General features: G+C 47.7%; 12 protein-coding genes across 12 annotated transcripts in view; 6 read left to right on the top strand and 6 right to left on the bottom strand.

The window, feature by feature from the left end:
* The window catches only part of FOXG_11856 (uncharacterized protein), a gene marked incomplete at both ends in the record, with an annotated part of 1111 nt that extends 848 nt beyond the window's left edge, over positions 1-263 (top strand). The window contains one exon of the mRNA XM_018391588.1: positions 87-263. Within this exon, the coding sequence (XP_018250263.1) occupies positions 87-263 (177 nt within the window). The remainder of the gene's footprint in view (positions 1-86) is intronic.
* A 688-nt stretch (positions 264-951) lies between these two features.
* Positions 952-3157, bottom strand: FOXG_11855 (phenol 2-monooxygenase; the record flags this gene model as incomplete). Its single annotated transcript, XM_018391587.1, has 4 exons — positions 952-1583; positions 1630-1866; positions 2009-2978; positions 3026-3157. 4 exons carry the CDS (start codon positions 3155-3157, stop codon positions 952-954), a joined length of 1971 nt encoding a protein of 656 aa, XP_018250262.1.
* Positions 3158-3928: 771 nt separating this feature from the next.
* FOXG_11854 (uncharacterized protein) lies at positions 3929-5018 on the bottom strand. The gene has a single exon (XM_018391586.1). The coding sequence runs from the start codon at positions 4892-4894 to the stop codon at positions 4058-4060; it is 837 nt and encodes a 278-aa protein (XP_018250261.1). The 5' UTR covers positions 4895-5018; the 3' UTR covers positions 3929-4057.
* Positions 5019-5484: 466 nt separating this feature from the next.
* FOXG_11853 (uncharacterized protein) lies at positions 5485-6763 on the bottom strand (the record flags this gene model as incomplete). The annotated part of the gene is made up of 3 exons (XM_018391585.1): positions 5485-5848; positions 5897-6116; positions 6169-6763. 3 exons carry the CDS (start codon positions 6761-6763, stop codon positions 5485-5487), a joined length of 1179 nt encoding a protein of 392 aa, XP_018250260.1.
* Positions 6764-7764: 1001 nt separating this feature from the next.
* On the top strand, positions 7765-7923 carry FOXG_20617 (uncharacterized protein; the record flags this gene model as incomplete). Its single annotated transcript, XM_018400910.1, has 1 exon — positions 7765-7923. The coding sequence occupies one exon, from the start codon at positions 7765-7767 to the stop codon at positions 7921-7923; it is 159 nt and encodes a 52-aa protein (XP_018250259.1).
* Positions 7924-7992: 69 nt separating this feature from the next.
* On the top strand, positions 7993-8403 carry FOXG_11852 (uncharacterized protein; the record flags this gene model as incomplete). Its single annotated transcript, XM_018391584.1, has 1 exon — positions 7993-8403. One exon carries the CDS (start codon positions 7993-7995, stop codon positions 8401-8403), a length of 411 nt encoding a protein of 136 aa, XP_018250258.1.
* Positions 8404-8564: 161 nt separating this feature from the next.
* Positions 8565-9371, top strand: FOXG_20616 (uncharacterized protein; the record flags this gene model as incomplete). The annotated part of the gene is made up of 1 exon (XM_018400909.1): positions 8565-9371. The coding sequence occupies one exon, from the start codon at positions 8565-8567 to the stop codon at positions 9369-9371; it is 807 nt and encodes a 268-aa protein (XP_018250257.1).
* Positions 9372-9822: 451 nt separating this feature from the next.
* Positions 9823-10918, top strand: FOXG_11851 (uncharacterized protein; the record flags this gene model as incomplete). Its single annotated transcript, XM_018391583.1, has 6 exons — positions 9823-10168; positions 10217-10342; positions 10397-10434; positions 10506-10716; positions 10771-10873; positions 10897-10918. The coding sequence occupies 6 exons, from the start codon at positions 9823-9825 to the stop codon at positions 10916-10918; spliced, it is 846 nt and encodes a 281-aa protein (XP_018250256.1).
* Positions 10919-11682: 764 nt separating this feature from the next.
* On the bottom strand, positions 11683-13260 carry FOXG_11850 (lysyl oxidase-like protein 2/3/4; the record flags this gene model as incomplete). The annotated part of the gene is made up of 3 exons (XM_018391582.1): positions 11683-12250; positions 12305-12928; positions 12980-13260. The coding sequence occupies 3 exons, from the start codon at positions 13258-13260 to the stop codon at positions 11683-11685; spliced, it is 1473 nt and encodes a 490-aa protein (XP_018250255.1).
* A 356-nt stretch (positions 13261-13616) lies between these two features.
* On the bottom strand, positions 13617-15826 carry FOXG_11849 (uncharacterized protein). Its single transcript, XM_018391581.1, has 4 exons — positions 15713-15826; positions 15636-15661; positions 14750-15577; positions 13617-14696 (listed from the first exon to the last, which is right to left on the bottom strand). Exons 1-4 carry the CDS (start codon positions 15777-15779, stop codon positions 13698-13700), a joined length of 1920 nt encoding a protein of 639 aa, XP_018250254.1. The 5' UTR covers positions 15780-15826; the 3' UTR covers positions 13617-13697.
* A 1224-nt stretch (positions 15827-17050) lies between these two features.
* On the top strand, positions 17051-18460 carry FOXG_11848 (uncharacterized protein). Its single transcript, XM_018391580.1, has 2 exons — positions 17051-17693; positions 17745-18460. The coding sequence occupies exons 1-2, from the start codon at positions 17188-17190 to the stop codon at positions 18262-18264; spliced, it is 1026 nt and encodes a 341-aa protein (XP_018250253.1). The 5' UTR covers positions 17051-17187; the 3' UTR covers positions 18265-18460.
* Positions 18324-18504, bottom strand: part of FOXG_11847 (enniatin synthase) — a gene marked incomplete at both ends in the record, with an annotated part of 9667 nt that continues 9486 nt past the window's right edge. The window contains one exon of the mRNA XM_018391579.1: positions 18324-18342. Within this exon, the coding sequence (XP_018250252.1) occupies positions 18324-18342 (19 nt within the window). The remainder of the gene's footprint in view (positions 18343-18504) is intronic.

Below are 18504 nucleotides of genomic sequence, written 5' to 3'. Positions count from 1 at the left end.
TCGCACAGATATTGCACTACTAATACTGCCTTTCCCGACCCTTGTAGTGGCGAGATTAAATACGAGAACGTAAAGCAACCTCGCAGATTTCGATGTACATTAAGCTGACAATTGCCAGTAAGATCCAACTTGGAGTCTTGTTCAGTATCGGCCTTTTGGTCATTACCATTACAATTGTTCGAATACCGCTCATTCTCAACGATGCCATGTCTCAAAAGGCTCGATCTACTGTAGGTGTTCGCTGTCAGAGCCCACTTGTATGAATATGGTGTCTGACTTCAATCAGTGGGCGACTATAGAGATTCTGTGCAGCTTTATCGTGGCAAACACGCCTTTCTTTTATGGACTTTTGAGAGAGCTTGGGCAGCACAAGGGCACACATCCTTCAGTGACAAATCCAAGCCGATCAGAAGGTCCATTCTATCTGCAGAGCAAAGGAGCAGATCACCGCTCCTATGAGCTACAGGCTGCAACCAGTGATGGGAATAATAACTCACAGGAGCTGATCATAATGCCATAATAGTAAATCTTCTTAAATATAATTATCAATAATACTAAGAATCATCCCGAATCGCCAGTCGCTGACATTTAATCAAGTTCTACCTACACGGGAAGAAATGGCAAAATCAGCTCCATCCTCACAGACACTTCGACGCTTACCAGCTGCGTAAGGCCTTATATATACCCCCAAAGGGAGCCACCACTAATGAAGTTAAAGTCCGTAAGTACTTCAAGTTATTCAACGACTGCGGAAGCAAGTCTCTCAATCATGGAATTGGTTTTGATGGAGTTATTTTCCTTGTGTCTTGACTAGGTGGGTTCTTGGCTTGGTAGGATTGGCTTTTGGGATGCCGAGGTTGTTATGCTTGAGATATTTAGGTATAGGCCCTTTAACAGGACATTGAAGTATTTCTTCATTGGTAGTACCATCTCCTATTAATAAAATATACTTCATACAGCCTTCTGTCTTATCATAAACTCAGAAAAGAACCCATCAAGCTCATCATAATTATCAAGCTCTCCCACATACGACACATACTGATCAGGCCGCAAGATAACCACACAGCCCTCATCAGGTTTGATTCCAAACGTCTCGTAAAGTTTACCATGTCCCTCATGATAAGACTCATCATCAACAAATATCTTGTTGTAATCCCAGCCGTCAACCTCGTGATACGGACGGAGAACCTCTGGAAAGTCGAAGATCTCGTGGTCTTGACGTTTCGAGGCATGTACCGTAATAACTTCAATCACGGAGTCGTATCGAGCGGATGGTGGTGTGAAGCGCTTGAGGAATGAAGATTCAGCTGAGAGCTTGTCGCACAGTGCCTTCATTCGCTTGTTCTGGTTGTCGAGGTCGATATCTCCGGGGAAGACAAGGAGTCTCCATGCTCCATTACTTCGGAGAAGTTCTTGCAGATGCCATGGTCTAGCATCAGACTGGTTGAGAACCTTGACACTGGGCATACGCATGCCGAGCTTGATCTTTGGAGCCAAACCCTGCCTCTTGGCAGCGATGACCTTCATGCCAGAGTCATCAGCAGTAGTTTTGGCGACGATGTTGCTTTGACCATAGTCCACAGCTGGAGTCTGTTAGCTACAAGCGTTGAATCTATTGAATGAACTTACCAATTCCACTGGCGAACAAGTTGCCCCTCTCAAAAGCTTCGCGGAACTCATCCATACTGATTCCCTCTTCATCCATGATGTCCTTTGCCGGACGGCCAGAAAAGAGACGAGAGAACTTGTGATCGAAGTCGATAAGAGCTTGGGCAATTCCCTTTCTCTCAGTCTCATAGGTCTTGAGGATCGATCGGCTCGCAAGGCCTTTGACAACGTTGGCGACTTTCCAACCAAGGTTGAAAGCTGGAAAGGTTAGCTTCTTTGGAAGGAATGTCGTGAAGCAAGAGACTTACAATCTTGCATGCTGACATTCATACCCTGACCAGCCTTGGGGCTATTGAAGATTGTCAGAGATTTGAGTCACCTTTGAGATGGGGGAACAAACCTGTGGGTATGAACAGCATCACCAGCGAGAAAGACTCGATCGTAGGCCGAGAAGTTAGATCAACGCGTTGTCCGATCTGATAAGCCGTCCACCAATCCAACTTGCGATACGTTAATTTGTAGGGAGCGAGAATCTTCTGAGCCGACTCAAGAATGACATCAGGTGTGATCCATGACCGATCAGCTCTTGAATCCTGCTCTCCAATCTTCGCCGTTGTCGTAAGCTGGATATACAGTCTGACCAGCTTATTCTCTCTCGGAATCACCATGACGCTTCCTGAGCTCGCTGAGTGAATCGCACAGCGCTGTCGGATATCTGGGAAATCAGTGATGGGCACGATGTCAAGAACGCCCCAGATGTAATCTGTTGATTCACCCTCAAGCTTGAAGCCGAGCTCCTTTCGGACCCACGAGTGAGCACCGTCTGCGCCGAGCATATACTTTGCTTTTACTACTTCAACAGTGTCGGCTTTGTCGTTGAGTTCAGCTGCTTTGAGCATGTCGGCTGTGTCGTCTGGAGAAAGGTTGCTGCGGAACAGACCGTCCTGAACAGTAGTACCGTTGGCGGATGTTGATGTCTGCTTTGGCTGAGCTTCCTCTTCGCTCAGATGTCGAAGGTTGACGGTAATCGGATATGCATCTGGGTCTTCAACAACTTTGGGATCAATCTCAAGGCTCGTTGGCATGACTCCTCGCTCGACTGAGATCTTTCCCTGGCTGAAGTCGTTGATAGCGTCGAGGAAGAATCTTTCAATGCGACCTTGATGAAGAACAACCTGTTGGAAGCGACTGATGCCAGGAACTGTGTCGGGAATCCTTGAGCTTCGGCGGAGCACTCCCTTATCATCAGGGTTCCAAAGAGAGATCTCGAGCATGTGGTTAGACTCGATCCAAGCTCGGTGCGCAAAGCCAAATGAGTCGAAGATCTCGAGTGTTCGGCATTGAAGACCGTCTGCTTGACCATTGAAGATCTGAGAAGGTGTCAGTAAAACGCACAAGAAGAGATGTAGGAGCTCACCTTTGTTCCTCTCTTGTCGACGATGCGTGTTTTGATGCCACATTTGGCGAGCCATGTTGCCATCATGAGACCGGCGGGTCCGGCTCCAACGATGAGAACGTCGACATGATCTGTCTTTGCACCGATAGCCATCTTCGCATGTATCTCGTATTGGCTCGGATGGAGTGAAGTGTCTGATAGTGAGGTAGTGATATCGTCAATCTGCCAAGATGCACTCGCAAGATCTTATACTCGTTGACGATGTTTACAAGATCAAGTGATGCAAGGGCGAACCGACAAGATGGTAAGATCCGAATCGGAAGACGGGTGCTTATGCTCTCTGACACATGAGATCGGAACAGTTACGAATTGCTCTTCAGTGACTGGTCAGGCCATATGTACAGCAGCCACATTATGTAACACTTTGTCGTTCTTGATAGGTCGAGGCCAGTGCCGGAATTATCATCTCGAATTGACGGTGGATTTCCGTGATGGCCTTAGCCCAGCTTGATTCTAGCTTGCGGGGTAAAGATGGGGAGCAGTCGTGAACAGCGAATAGCATCAATGATCATTGTTAGCCACTTGTTGATAAGCTTATCCGTTTTCACATGTGGAGAAGTCGTAAAGTCGCCAGGGCCGATCTACGTCCGGGGGAAGGGAGCAAGGATATCGGAAGGAGAATCATCTGGGGTATGGTCAATCAAAAAGTCGTATGCAAGTGCGGGTCTCCATTTTCGGATGCTGGTTGATCATGCAGTTTGACATTTCCGAATTTCTCTTCGGATCCAGGGTAGTCATCTATCCGAGCTCGAGGTTCAAATGGTACTTCGGATACTGGATCGAAGACACACATTGAAGAAAGATATTAATACAAAAGACAGAGGCATTCTTTGCGTTATATTCCCAGCGCTTGAACGTTGGTATCTTGAATATCTTTCAAGAAGGCATGAGTAATCTCATTGAGAGCCAGAAGGCTTTCCTTTTTGGCGTCTTTGAGTAGATATTCGACATATCAATAAAATGTACAATTGCTTGTGAAACTCAACATGAGAACTAGTTCTTTTCCTTCTTCAAAGCCTCCCATTGTTCCAATTTCGTCAGCCATTCGTCGGCCTCGTCAACCAGCTCCTCATCATCTTCACTCCTGCTTCCCTTCAAATTCTTCACCAGCGCCTGAACGTGTTCTCGCATTGGTTTCCAGGCTTCCCCAACAGGCACACAATCAGAGACAAAGTCGATCAAGAAGTGTTGATATTCCCCATCCTTCTCTTTGTTTGCCTTGGCCAGAACTTCGGCTGCAACGATAGCAGCAGTCTCAGGAAATCGAGCAAGTTGGTTTCGACAAGGCATGAATGGCGGATTATTCGCGTCAACAAGCCAGCCAAACAGCTCAGGCATATATGGCCTCATCTCTTCAGCCGTATGGACACGCTCTGTAAGCGTGCGATCGCCGACCATGTCGAATTTGTCCTTGGTGACCCAGACCGCCTTGGCATCTGCGGCGAAGCGCTCAAGATGGCCGGCGTTGTGAATGACATGAGAACTCTGGGCATAATGCGATGAGCGATGGGCAAAACCTGAGATGTCGAATGCAGCGAGTGCAGCCAAAGCTGGTCGATAAGGCTGGAGCTTTTCGAAGGGGAGCTTGATAAGGACAGAATATAATGCTTTCTGATGCAACCTCAGTGTATCGTAATCTTCATCTTTGATCGGAGAGGTGAGGACGGATGAAATGGCTTCGACGGTCGCAGGCTCTGCTGCGCGGGATCTGATAATGTCGATGTCTTCACTTCCATCCTCGAAAAGCGCTTCTCGATCCGACCAGAGCATTGTCGGCACCTTTTCTGCAAAGGCCCTTTCGTCCAGGGTGGACAATTGTTCTCGATTCATGGTGATGAAATCTCGACGTGCTAATGAACAGACAGTGTTTGGTGGGATGAGAATTGCGAATCGAGGTCTTGCGCGGTTGGCATTTATGAATCGTCTTGCAGCTTGATGTATCACTCGTACAAACATTACCAGAGGGGTCGAGAAATAATAGACCACGCCTCACCACTACAAAAGACGGGAAATGAGTCAGAATAAATATTCCGCTTCTTTAGTTGAGTGAAGGGTCGATGTCACCGGCTAAGAGTGACGCATGAAAAATGTTACCAGATCTGGTGTTCGTGTTACTGAGCTGAAAGCTTGGTGGGGGCGCTAATGATCTCTGCCAGCGAGTGACATCGGGGCTTCACTGTCATCATCCCCTGGCATCCTTGAAAATGCGCCTGAGCTAGTTGCTTCGCCACCGCCATAATAGGCTCAGCCTTATGAGTCTCATGAAAGCTAGGGGTCCAGTCAAGCGACCACGAGCTGTACTCAGCAATGACGAATTGCTGACGGATGACGCTATTCCGCTTCTTCACAGTCACCCAGGTAGTACTTGAACAAGAAATATGTACGGTGCATTGAGATCTAAAATATCCGAAAGGGACAGTCTAAAACAGCTTGTATCCTGGCATGATATGGGCATCCCAGTTATCCTCAAACTCATATCCCATATGCTCACCAGCCCTCCTCACGAGTCGCTTCGCGGGACAATCGCTAACAGTGGTCGAAGTTGAAGTAGTCGTCGTAGGAAGGGTAGTTGTGAAGGCAGTGATTCCAGCCTCAGAGCAAGCTGCGTAGTACTCCTCGGGAGAGTCGCAGTATGTGGCATAAACAGGAACCTCAGTTGGCTGGATGGTAGTGGCTGTTGGTTCTCCTTCTGCACGGGCAGCAAGAGTGTTCATTGCAGGTCGCCATGTTGGGAATGCTGTTGGAATGCGGAATGCAACTTCGCGCTTGAACACGGTTGAAGTTCTGCAAATGTCAGTGCGCGACCAAGAAAAGAATGAGCGGAAAACTTACTCGGGATATGGGCTGACTGTGACTGTGTTCAGCCTCGAACAGTCAGCCAGACGGCTCTCTCGTGGAGGCTCGCCGTTCAAGCCATCAATACCGACAACACAGGCATTGGAAGAAGTGGTAGGTTGAACAGCATCAGAGGAGGCGGTAGTCTCTGCTGCGGTAGTTGTCTCGGCACTGGACGTTTCGATACCGACGATCTGTCCATTCTGGCATTGTTCCTCTGCACCGCCATGTTAGCAAGATACAGCGCAGAAGCTACGGGTCCTGCATACCTTTGTAGGCTGTGAGAGTCACAGGTTCACAGCCAACAGGCTCTGACCCAAAGGTGATGTACACCTGTCCATCAGACTCAGTCTGACAGAAACCAGCCTCGCCAAACGATGAATCCGTCCATGAAAGACGACCTCCGGCAATTGAGAATGTTGTCGTGACAGGATCAGCTGGTGGTTCGCCCTGAGCAGCAAGTTCCTGAAAGCCACTGCCAGCATAGTAAATAGGCACCCCATTTTCCAGAAGCTTTCCCTCATCGAGGCGAAAGACTGAAGCAAAGGTGCATTCGGTTGGATTGTTGCTGCCCACGAATGTTGTATCTCGCTTTGAAAGACGGCGTCGAGGATTGACCTGAAAGATAATGGCCTCGCCAGCGGGTACGGCTGCGCTCGTAGTAGTGGTAGCTGCCTCTGTCGTCGTCGTGGCTTGTTCAGAAATGGTTGTAGTCACTAAATCCAAGACGCTTGTTTCAGAAGTTGTAGGCTCGCTCGCAGATTCACTGGCGGAGAGCGTATTGGACGAAAGTCCACCAGGCTTACATGGCCCAGCAGCAGCATGAGCCGCTAGCACAGCGAAGACAAAGCTCTTGGCGATCATGGCTGCAATAGTCTATGAATACAGAATGTCTCGTCAAAGCAGAAACCACCAAAATCGCAAACTTGGGGCTCGGGAGATAAATATGGCAATACGCATATCGTACTTCATTTTACCAGCTCTTTTTAGCGCTGACCAGCCAGCCGTTGTGCCGTATTTAGTCAGGGGTTCTGAAGAAACTATCGATCTTAGGTGCTTTGGCGCTGAAGACTATTGAATGGCCTAGACCTGTATTAAGCAACCAGGTCGGAATTTTCTCTAGCTTTGCGCCAATTGGGCGCTGAAAGAGAAATTTGACGACGCTAATCGGAGCAAACTGTCCTATTGGTCAGATCCTAAGCGAGCATACTTGTCTCCTATCTTATCATGGCGTGTTTTTGACTTTGGCCTGTTATGGAATAAGTACCCTGCACATTGAGAGCGAATCAATGAAGGAACTGTCTCAGCTGAAATTGTCCAAGGATAAAGCTTATGATGGAAAATAAAGACTACTTGCAAGTGATTAAGACTCCGGATCTTGTTACTTGAATGGAGAGTTGTGAGATGAAGCGCAGATGCAGATTGGAAAAACCAGCCTCGGACCAGTAATATAATTCACAGCATGTTGTTCCTTTTCAATGGCCTGCCAAACGCATTTGAGTAAACGGTCGATGTGATTCACGAAAGGCCTCTATTCAATGAAACTATTTAAGTCTCCCTAGAATGGTCTTTGCCAATTGTCGGCCTTATCTCTGCCGCGACTTGTGAGAGCTCATGCATGGTAAGGTCGCACAGAAATCAGCTTCACAACAATCGGTTTCAACCGCGTCGTCTACCCAAAAACAAACCATCAAGCTACATATCTAATTCGAGGCCGTCGCCCTCAATGAGCCGCTCACGCAAAGTGACTAAGCATCCCCTTTTCCGTGATATTGACGCCTGGGAAGTTTTGAAAAGGCGTGACCTCGAATACGCTATCAATCTTCTTGTCTCCGGTGAATGAACCATCGATGGCGTTGTCAAAGATGACTGGAGCTCCTTGGATGCGCTGCCATGAGACTGCACTCCTCGCATTGATCCTTCGCCGCCTTGTCCTCAACTACCTGAGCGACTCCAATCTCTATGAGGAGTTCAAGACACTCATCGTCGAATATCGCACCAGTCATGCTGAAGATAAGCGGTGAACAGATGTTTTCAAGCTTGAGGATGGTCATATTGAGAACTCAGCTCGTTACAACGGCGTCTTGGAATTGATGGTCGACGTCATGGGTCCTGACTGTGCATCTGCAGGTACCCTTGCATCATTCAGCGTACTCAGCACCATAGAGTGTAGCCTGAATATCTATTACTGGCGTTTAGGAGACGTCCTTGTCGCCGCGAGCAAGGAACAACAAGCCGACAGAATGGAGGAATATCATGATGCCGAGTTCCCACTACGTATCGTCTTTACTGCGGTATCGTTCAAGCTCATCGAGGAACTTTCGGAGCAAATACTGCCGAACGGTATTCGGCCGAAAGCTTTCGATACGAAACCTCGTGTCTGCGAGACTCTCCCGGAGCAAATACGTGAGGTATTCCATTTCTCGAAAGCCAAAAAGATCAATTCACGCCACAAACAACATTCCATTGTCATCGGCTCATCCTCCGCTTCTATGCAAATCTGAATTAGACTCTGCTGGCTGTATAACATACCCGCCACATTGTGCATGCCCCTCCTCCAATATTATCAAACAAGTGATGATTCAACAAACCTCGTGATGTACAAGCTCACTCGGCGCCTGTTCGGACCCATGTCGCTACCGAGAAACTGGGCGGAAGCTTCAGAATGATAAACTCTGAACACGAGGCCATTCAAGACGAGCCATGTTGGAAGCTCGGTGGCTATAGTATGTATCATGCATCCCAACCAGGCAAACTCCTCGGCGCCAACAATGATGACGACCAAATCAAGGCAGTGGATCAGTCAAACGTTGGTGATTTGATGTTCGTGTTCGGCTTTGTTTACCATGAGTATCCGCCACAAACAGGAAACGGAGGCGTTGACCTTTTGGCTTTGCAAAAGTCAATTTGCGGAGACATGATCCGGCCGCTGGGGATGATTCTGGAACGCGTCGGCTTGGGTTTGGGCTTGAACCCAAACGACAAAGTAAACAACCAGAATCTTCTATCATTGTCTGTGGCTTGCAATGGAATCACAAGAGAGTTCAACCTTGATGATACATTTGTTGCACGTCAACGCGACCCCGCAGCGAAAACATCTTATCGCATGCAATGCAAATCGATACCATTCACATTTAACCATATTGACATCTCAACTCCCAAGATCGAGGAGACAAAATGGTCTGGAACTCTTGACCAACATGAGTCCAAAGCTGAGCTCATGTTTGCCAATCTCTTTGTCGTCGGGAATGCTTTCTATAGTATGAATGACCAGACAGAGGCAGACAGACTCATGCTCGTCAATAACGACAACGAGAAGTTGAGGTCCTTGCTGCAGCATCATCCTGAACACGAGGTCTTGTTGAAAAGGGGCCGCAAGGCCAAGATTGACCATCAACACGAAGTGGGTACAACAAAGGGCGCGAAAAGAAAAGAGAAGGGCACCCCGATTGAGAGTCACACGGGAGTTTGATTGGATCAGATGATCTGAGAGTTGATGACAGAGACGGTGATTTGTCGGATCCTGGCTGACATCGGCTTTTCGTTTGGTGTTGTTGACAGCGTCTGTCGCCCCGGATATGAGGCTTCGTGTCGTGCAACTCACGAGTGTGAGGGTTGCAGCCCCGAAATAAATCGAGGCGTGATACGGAGCGCCCTCAAAGTTTCTCCTACGAATGCTGATAAGAAACTTGTATAACATGACCTGCCCCTCCTCTCAAGAGCACGAGATTTCTTGGTACGTTTTCCAATAGTGTTTGGCCTCTCAGCGAACCCCATCAAGGGAACACGTCTATTCTTTCGAAGCAGCACAATCAGGGTCTGGCACAATCAGTAAGAACCCTCCAGTTCTTATACGATAAAGACTTCTTCTTAAACTTACCTTGTTCACAGCAGCTGATTCCCGTCTTCATTCAAAATCAAAGATGCGGTTTGTCTATGCGACTTCTCTGCTTCTGTCTGTTACTTCTGCGGCTATGATCAGACTTACTTTCACTCTAAACGTCGAAGACAACAAGTCTTCTCTGACCGTATATCACGGCATTGGGGGGAGCTTGATTGGAGAGAGATGTGGTAGAAAGTATCCGGCCAATGACACCATCGACTTCTCTATGATCAACTCTAGTGGCGAAGGCAACTTTACAGTTGGAAATAATACCTATAGGGTTCACCAGAATCCTGTGTTTGCGGGAGGGCCTATATGCAGTACAGAGATGAGCCCCCCGTATGTTTCCATTCACTGCGGAAAGTTATGGTGGAATATTACCAATAGTACGTTACCGACCGTGGAGGGCCCTTGTTTTGCCAACACTACGCAAGAGGAGAGCGAGATCGATGGTGATCTGGATCCGGATTGGAACACGTTTTTGAAAACGGCTTTTTTCACGAAAGCTGTCGGTTATTTGCTTTTTAGGCGCAAGGGCGCACCAAACATCGACGGCAGTGGTTAGTATTGTGATTAAGTTAATGGAACGCGACGTGCCTAACATGAGTTTCAAGGATGGCCTCACTTGAGGTACCGCCACCGGCAGGTCTCGGTAAGATTCCACCTCTATATTCGGCTAACGCCTTATTCTTTGTTCTTGCTCATAATGCTAACTAACCCCAGGAGAATGTACATTGTCCCAACGACGAGGGATGTTCTGTTGGCAGTAGTAATGGAAAAACCTTAGCCTTCGGATGGACTGCGACAGCCAACATTGATTTTGTCGCATTGGGCTTCACTGTTACGGAATCCTACAATATCGGGTCTTCGTATACTTGCAATGGCGGCCCAAATGACACAGTCTGCATCTGGTACAAGGTTGCGAACACTGCATGTAAGTTGCAAACTTGTATGTTTATCGCACGGAAAATTCTAATAAATGATATAGATGTTGGTCGAGTTCCGGATGTCTTTATTCCCATGAATGACTGTGACAAGCACAGCAAGCAAGTTCTCATAGCCGCCCCAAACCTAGGCAATGATGGTGGTGGGTATGTCTGTAAAGTCAACGAAGAATGCAAGACTATGGACACTGAATACTGGGATTGCCATGGCAAAAAGCGACCAACACTCACCTACTGTCCACCTCCGGGGTACCCACCAAAGCTCGACCCAAACAAGGGGCTCCTAACGCAGTGTGTGCAGGGGCGGGCCAGTAAGGCAAAAGAGATAAGGCAAAGAAAGGAGCTCAAGGCAAAATTGGGAAAAGAGAAATGGAAGCAGCATGAAAACGCGAGAAAGAAGCGGGAAAAAGAGCTAAGAAAGCAGGAAAAGGCAAGGTGGAAGGAACAAAAAAAGGCGATAAAAGAAGAAGCAAAGACGAAGGGGAGCTCGCTAACAAAAATAATAGGACGCTTGCTCAAGGAATTAGGGCGATACATGATTTGGCCGTGGTGTCTTATTTGGGGTTGTCCGCCTTAGGAGTCTCTCCCTCTGTCTTGATAAAGGGGGTGTTTTATATTGTTTGCAGGTTCAGACCTACTACCTTCTGCATTGCCGCAGAGCTTGCTCATGTGCTTGAAATTGCACCAAAGGGCATAAGGGTCGGACAATGATAACTTGGGATGGACCTGGAGCACTTTTGAGTGGGAATTTCGTCAGGTCAGATTCACAGATCCCATGACAATTTGGAAACAGGTATTACAGCAGACTGTGATTTTGCGGTTGAGAAACTATATCATTAGTTGCAATAGTCACAGCCAGAGTGTTTAAAAGATTAATGTCTTATCTCTTTGACCTCGAGCCTAAGGTATCGTGAATTTTGGCTATCTTGCACTTTCCAAGCATATGAGGCCTATCACTAGAGCTTGGATGCGAGATTCTCGCCAGACAACAACCGCGCCACACCGACACTCGCCGTGACACCACTCTCAATAGCTCCATCAACGAAACCTCTCCATCCATTAGCCCAGTCAGCACTGGCGAAGAAGACTCTTCCATGAGGCTTCTGAAGCTCCTTGAGCCAACGACTCATAGCCGGGCCAGGTCCCCAGCAGCTCCAGGTACCTTTTGCAAGATTGTCATTCATCCAGTCGTGGGTGAGATATGCTTCAACATCAGCATCGGGCTTGATGTGTCCTTTGAAGCTTGCGATAATCTCTTTGCTCGCTCGTGGGTCTGCGAGATGTCCGCCGTAGCCAAAGCCAATGCAATATGTACCATTGTTCTTGTTGGTGTTGCCATTGTGGTCGGAGAACGCAAAGCACCACGGGGACCTACCGTAGCCGCTTGCCATAGCGAACCAGCCAGGCTCTGTTTGCTTCAACTTGAAGTGAATCTTGGCACCTTGGTTGATATGGCCTGCCTTGACAGCTTCTTGGCGGAATGGCGAGAGAGGAGGGTTGAACGAGATATCCGATAGGCAGTTCCTAGATAGTCGTCAGCGTCCAAGTCTAGCTAAAATCGAGATGTACGGCACTCACAAAGGGATAGTCGATATCACGTAGTTGGCTTTGATACGTCGGCCGTTCTTTGTAGTCAACGTGACCCCATTGCTTTTCTGGTCGACCTTCTCAACCACAGTATTGAACAGTAAATGTCCACTATACTCAGACAGTATCGACAGTGCTAGAGATGTCATACCGCCCTTTCCGAGCTTACAGAGCCCAGCGCGCTCGAAAACGCCAGCCATTGAATGGCCACCAAGTGCATACCATCGCAGCACCTCGACAAAACCACACTGTGAACCTGGCACAGAGCCAAAAGAGCTGATCATAGCATCAAACATGTCCTTCTCGACCTGAGGAATGTCCAGCTGGTCGAGGCGATCCTTGGCGGATAGATACTCATATTTCTTCCATAGTGCTGGTTCGCGCAGTGGATCGTGGGGATATGGCATTAAATCATAACTGGTCAGGCCGTCAATGGCGAAGAAGGCGCCAGCTACTCGTTGAACTGCTTCGTTTGTCTCTTTGGTATCAAGCTTGCTTGGACCAGCAAAACTTGCAGTATAAGCTGTGTACTTGGCGTCTGCTGTTCCTGCTGAGGTCTTGAGGTTGCCTTGAAGATTGTAGCGGTGAATCTCTGAGTAAACGTGCGGCTGGCCCCTAGAATCACAGCATCAGAGCTGTGTATCAACTGTCTAACAAGAGTCTTACCAATGAACCCATGTGCCTCCCATCTCAAACTCCTCTCCCAAAGCTTTGGCTGTCCATGTTCTTCCACCAATGCGATCGCGGCCTTCGACAAGAAGAACCTTAACGGCGGTCAGACCAATATCTCGAGCAGCGATAAGTCCAGCAAAGCCTGTTCCGATCACAACAACATCGTACTTGTCGAGGAGTGAAGCTTCGGGTGTACCCCTGATAATGGAGTCTGTTTCGAGACCAGTTGTGAGGCCGTTGCTGGTCCAGAGATAACCTTCTTTTGAAGTTGGCATAATGACTAAATGCAATACAGCAAGAATATGTGAGGATATGCTCATGGTTATTGATAGACAACATGGCCATCTTAAATGCAGTGGATGTCTCATGAGCTCATTTCCTCATTGGGACAAAATGTACGAGGTCGCTGATAAGATGGCCGAAGTGGTCATTCCGACGTTCCGAGGCCGAGCAACCTCGCACTTTACGTCCATTTTAGTACTAGACTGACACTTGTGAGTGACGGAAATAACACTTCTGATGTCGCAAATACGCCAGACTCTGCATTCAATACAAAACAACACGGCATTTACCTGCACGCAAGATGCAATACTAAAGGATTAATTAACCAAGTATATTTGTAAATAGTCATAAGCAAAGAGAACCGCTTTTCATAAGATAGTGAACCGCTTCTTTTATTACAAATGGTAATATTAAAATAAGTTGAGCCTGGTCATCCAAATATTGTTTCCAATCTTTTTTCTGACATGATATCTATCCAGTGAAAGCTCGATATCACTGGGTTCCCGTTCTGAACCGCCGGCAACATGTCCATACGCGACCAAACCTCCTCCAGTATAAGCATGACGTTTCCAATTGGCCCCAAACGAACAGCCGCATACATCTTGTGAATCCGCTGTCGAACAAAAGCCCGCAAACGAAGTGTTTCCAATCTCTTTGGTCCTTCATCTTCTCCCCTTGGTGAGACGGGCCCCAGGACACTTCCAGCGATCAGTAGTGACAGAAGCTGTATCGATATTGTCCCTGAGTCGTCTGGAATCTTTTCCAAGATTTCCAATATGCTGAATGCCAGTCCCATGACTAGATGTGTCTTATCATCACCATGGTGCAAATCAATAGCACCGTCTGGTCTCTCCTCTCTCCTTGTTGTCTCCGGGAATGCAGAGTAGAGCTCTAGTAGGGCAGCCAGACGATAACAGCGGGATATAGCCAGCAAGTGATCAGGCGTTGTGCATGGATCTCCAATGTCATCAATAAGACCAAGATAGGGCAGCCGATACCCCACGATCTCACGTTCAAGACTAGTCGCTTTGACGAGTAACTCAGCGTACAGGGCCCTCCGATGGATCTCCCCAGTTTCGAAAACCCGCAAGCTCTTCAGAGCCTGGTTATTCCGCACCAGTGTTAGTGTCTTTGCAAGAAACACAAAAATGGGCGTTGCAACGCCAGTCCATGGACAAGGCTGGATGAGTGCCGGGGGATGGGGATCACAAAAGATGGTGAGATGTGATAAGCCTTCATATTGCTGGTCGAAGAGAGCTGAGCTCATAGCTTCCCAATATACCATGGATGAGACCACAAATATTTGTGTTCTCGTCATGTTTCTTCTTTTGTCGATGTCTGTCAGTTTGTTTAATGTTATCCATGACCTGAATAGTTGTCGTGACCCATGGAGATGTGGCAGACCAGTTGCAGAGACATCATGCCAAGCCTAATGAGTCAACAGGTCAGTTCTGGTCAGACTAGAGGAGCGGACATACCTACCGCAGTCATTCCCAAGAATATAATGCTCAAGAGCAAGTCATCCGAAACATTCAGAATTTTCTCCCGAGATACCAAGACCGTAGGCCGGTTGTCATCCACCTCGCATTCCTTGCTCATAGGAAGCTTAGACAATGTCTGTGAAAGATGTGACATTGCTTCGGTCTGGAATTCCAGTGGAATATAGCTGCTCTTTTTGTCGCCCTGGTATAAATGAGCTGCTGACATGCTCAACACGCAACCAAAGAGTAGGGGTGAGTCGGCCATCATTCTGGCAACTTCTGATCGGAATGGATTATTCGCCGAGTCGAAGGATGAGTTGAAATGGCAAACTGTTGTAAAGTAGTGGTCCAGGATGAGTGATGTTTGTAGAGTTGGTGTGTAGGAAGTCAGGCAAAGAGAGTCATCATGTAAGGCATCGGGCGCAAGAGAAAATTCCTCATCGGCTTGGACATCGTCGCACAATGCCGAGGGTTGTTCTGAATTTAACGTCGAGGGTGGATGCATTTCTAACATGTCCTCTAAGTGTTCCCTGGCATCAGATAAACTTGAACTAGAACCTTGCGTGGAAGGGCCAGGTGCTTGTACTTCAGAGTCATTGTCGTTCTGAGTCTCGACGCTTTCAGAGTCTGATTTCGGCTGTATCAAGTTTGATAGATTTCTGGCACCTGAGTCGAACCAAGAAAAGGAGTTATCCGCAGTCGGTGACGAATCAACCATGTACCTCTCGTACTTGACCGACCATTTCACAGGCTTATGATAGCCGGGACATTCGACACCAATTTTCGCGCATCTCTTGCATCCTGGCAGCTGTTCATCACATTTCACCTTCTTTTCTAAAAAGTCAGTATTACGATAGACTTCTCGTGGCGACAAGACCGCGACTTACGCGTCTCTTGCAGATAGAACAGCCAGCTAGACACGCCTGTTAGCTAGGTCTCTCACATCTCTGAGAGGTGTACTAACTCCGCGTTTTCGCCTTCTTAGTACGGCATCTTTTCGACTCGTCAGTCATGGTCACAGCCGGAGCCATGCTTGCATTCACAGAGTGATGATGAAATTCACATCCCGGAAGTTCTGCCTCAGGGGAGAAGAACCTCCTTCAGCGCCCAGACGCTCGCTACCCCGCATTCCGGTATTCCAGGGAAGAGGCTCCACCGAGATAGCGCTTCCAGTACGGAGTACATACATACTTGATCTGGCAAAGTTAACCGTAACACAAAAACAGTGATTGGATGGACATGTTATCGGAGATCCGCTTTAGCTGACCCACTTTCTTATCGCTCGCCGAGAATCCACCTGCAATAGACTCGGCCCTGGCTTAAGTCCCTTTCCCAGGCTCTGTTTATCTCATATTCAGCTGGACTATACAGAACACTGCCTGTTCATTGCGACTCTGACAGGTTAAAATACATGCCTCAGAATAGCAGAAAGCTCCACTGTTGTAGAATAAAATAAAGTAGAACTCCAAGCACAGACCATAATGTCAACTTACCCTAAAGGGTGTCAATTTTAAAATACAGCTTATGCAATTGCATTTATTCTGTTCAGTAGTCAAGTCTTTCTTCTTTCCTAGTAACAGAAAAGAATATCCCAAGAAGTATTTATCGAAATAATTACAACCTTAATGTGATAACCTAAATAAATCTATAGCATGGTCGCTACTTAAACTCAAGACTGCTTGTTTTGTCTGAGGATAAGACTATTACATTAAGAGCTTACAAGGCTTAGACCTCTTTAATACACATGGAAGCAGCAGAAGCTTGAAAGGTTTCAGTCCGGTAACAGATAAGCTGGTTCAACTCAGGATAAGATAAACGGGCTCTTTCCGCTAGTCAGCGGAATCAAAGGCCGGTCTGACATATCAATAAGGCTGAAGACGCAGAAGGAATTTATTGGCGCGGAATGCTCTCCGCCCTAGATCGTATCGTATCCACTTGAAGGAAGTATAAATGAGAAACACGGCATGCTCAACACAGTGATCCTTTTTGGCAAATGGCTGCCTGGCTCGCCCGATTCCATGTCATTTAATCAGTCATTGACACAATACGAATGCCAAAAGAAGCCTTTGAATAAGTGAACCAAACAGTGCAGCAGGCAGCATGTTTCGTGGCATAAGGGATAGGAGAGCTGAGAATAAATATCTCAGCCCGGCATCTCGGCACGCTCGTTGCGGGCCTGTAATATAAACAGGGCAACATGACAGGTTCGCATTCCGAATCTGGTCAAGTCTAGGCTGAATGAGAGCTGCATTCTTTAATTGTTTCAACAAATGCCCTCTCTCGCAAGGCGAAATACGGATATCTCGGGATGTGCCAACAGTCTCCTGCATAGAGCTGAAAGACAACCGCAAAAGTACATAACGGGCACTAGAAGCTCCATCAAACAAGCAATGGCTTGGCACCCTTTGTACCGTAACTTTGTTTTAGCAAGCAACTGTCATGAAAACATACGGTCTTTTTCTTGTCGGCTTGGCTGCTCTAGCCACCGCTGATGTCAAACTCACAAGCTCAGGCTGTGCCGACGCATCAGGCTTCGAAAAGTGCCAGGCCTCAGTCAACAAGAAGACGAGCAGCTGCATCGCTCAAGCTCGCCACGATAACAGCCAGCTAGAACTCCTCGCATGCGGCTGCCAGGACTACGTCGACAACTTCAACTGCTACGCGGCTACTTGCTGGAATAGGGTCTGGGAATGCGAGTATCAGGAGTACATGGTTTCGTACTTCATGAACTGCGCTACTGCCAAGCAACCAGTTCCCTACTTCCCCGCTCCCAAGAATGCGCCAGGCGCTTGCTCTTGTAACGTCGGACAAGTCTATCTCAACATACAAGATGCCATTCAACAGACGGCGACGTGTTCGAACAATGCTGATTCAGGCGATGCGGGAAGCAATCTACAGCAAATAGAGGGCTGCAACTGCTGTGAGATTAGTGGAGCTCTGTCAAGGTATGCTGCATTCCATAGCACTGTTAAATCATCGATGCTAACATTTATCAGTATTGTAGAGATATGCCCCAAGACCGACCCCAACCTCATCGGCCTGAAACAAATATCTAGCCTCGAGTCAGAGCTAAACGTCGATTATAAATCCTGCGGGTCATACATGGAGACGTATGATTGTTCTTCCAAGCTTTCGTACTCTTTGGAAGGCGTCAGCACATATTACAAGCCTGATGATCCCCTCAAGACCGGTACCGCCACCTTGAGCAACAACCCAGGCTCCGTCACGGCACCAGCGAGCGGAAAGGTCTTCTCGTATACCAACGGAGGCGATGGAACCGTCTATACTATTACCGCTGCTGGTGTCGGCAAGGACAGTTCTGATAGCAAGGGGAGCTCCGATAGCAATAGTGGTTCAGGTTCAAGTGACGATTCGTCGGGCTCCACTGGCACCGCGACTGGGGACAGTAGTAAGGCTACTGAGAGCTCCAAGAAGAACGGGGCAGATAAGTTGGCGACTGGAAGTGCCTTGATAATCGGAGTGACACTGGTGATGACTCTTGCGTCGATTTACTAGCTTTGTAGCTGATGGGAAAGACTCATCACTTTAGAAGGCAACTGGCATGATAGCGATGACTACATCGATGATGAATGGCTGGTGAGAAAGAGTAATCGTAGATAGACTTAAGCCATTGATCATCTAGAATTAACAGTAGAATAAATTACATTACATAGGAAATAACATCGCTAGTCTTCAGCATTATTGGTCTACATCTCCGTATAGCACCCTCCACTTCCCCATCCACTGGGACACGTT

The sequence above is a fragment of the Fusarium oxysporum genome, chromosome 10 (assembly GCF_000149955.1).
Source record: "Fusarium oxysporum f. sp. lycopersici 4287 chromosome 10, whole genome shotgun sequence".
Classification (NCBI taxonomy): domain Eukaryota; kingdom Fungi; phylum Ascomycota; class Sordariomycetes; order Hypocreales; family Nectriaceae; genus Fusarium; species Fusarium oxysporum.
Note: the sequence above shows the minus strand (reverse complement) of the source record. Positions and strands in the feature narration are given on the sequence as shown.

Coding starts and splice junctions, on each gene's coding strand:
- FOXG_11849 (XM_018391581.1), bottom strand. CDS start 15,779: ATGGCTCCGGCTGTGACCATGACTGACGAGTCGAAAAGATGCCGTACT. Junction 15,578..15,635: donor GTTCTATCTGCAAGAGACGC/GTAAGTCGCGGT, acceptor TTTTTAGAAAAG/AAGGTGAAATGTGATGAACA. Junction 14,697..14,749: donor TATTCTTGGGAATGACTGCG/GTAGGTATGTCC, acceptor TTGACTCATTAG/GCTTGGCATGATGTCTCTGC.
- FOXG_11854 (XM_018391586.1), bottom strand. CDS start 4,894: ATGAATCGAGAACAATTGTCCACCCTGGACGAAAGGGCCTTTGCAGAA.
- FOXG_11848 (XM_018391580.1), top strand. CDS start 17,188: ATGAAAACATACGGTCTTTTTCTTGTCGGCTTGGCTGCTCTAGCCACC. Junction 17,694..17,744: donor ATTAGTGGAGCTCTGTCAAG/GTATGCTGCATT, acceptor AACATTTATCAG/TATTGTAGAGATATGCCCCA.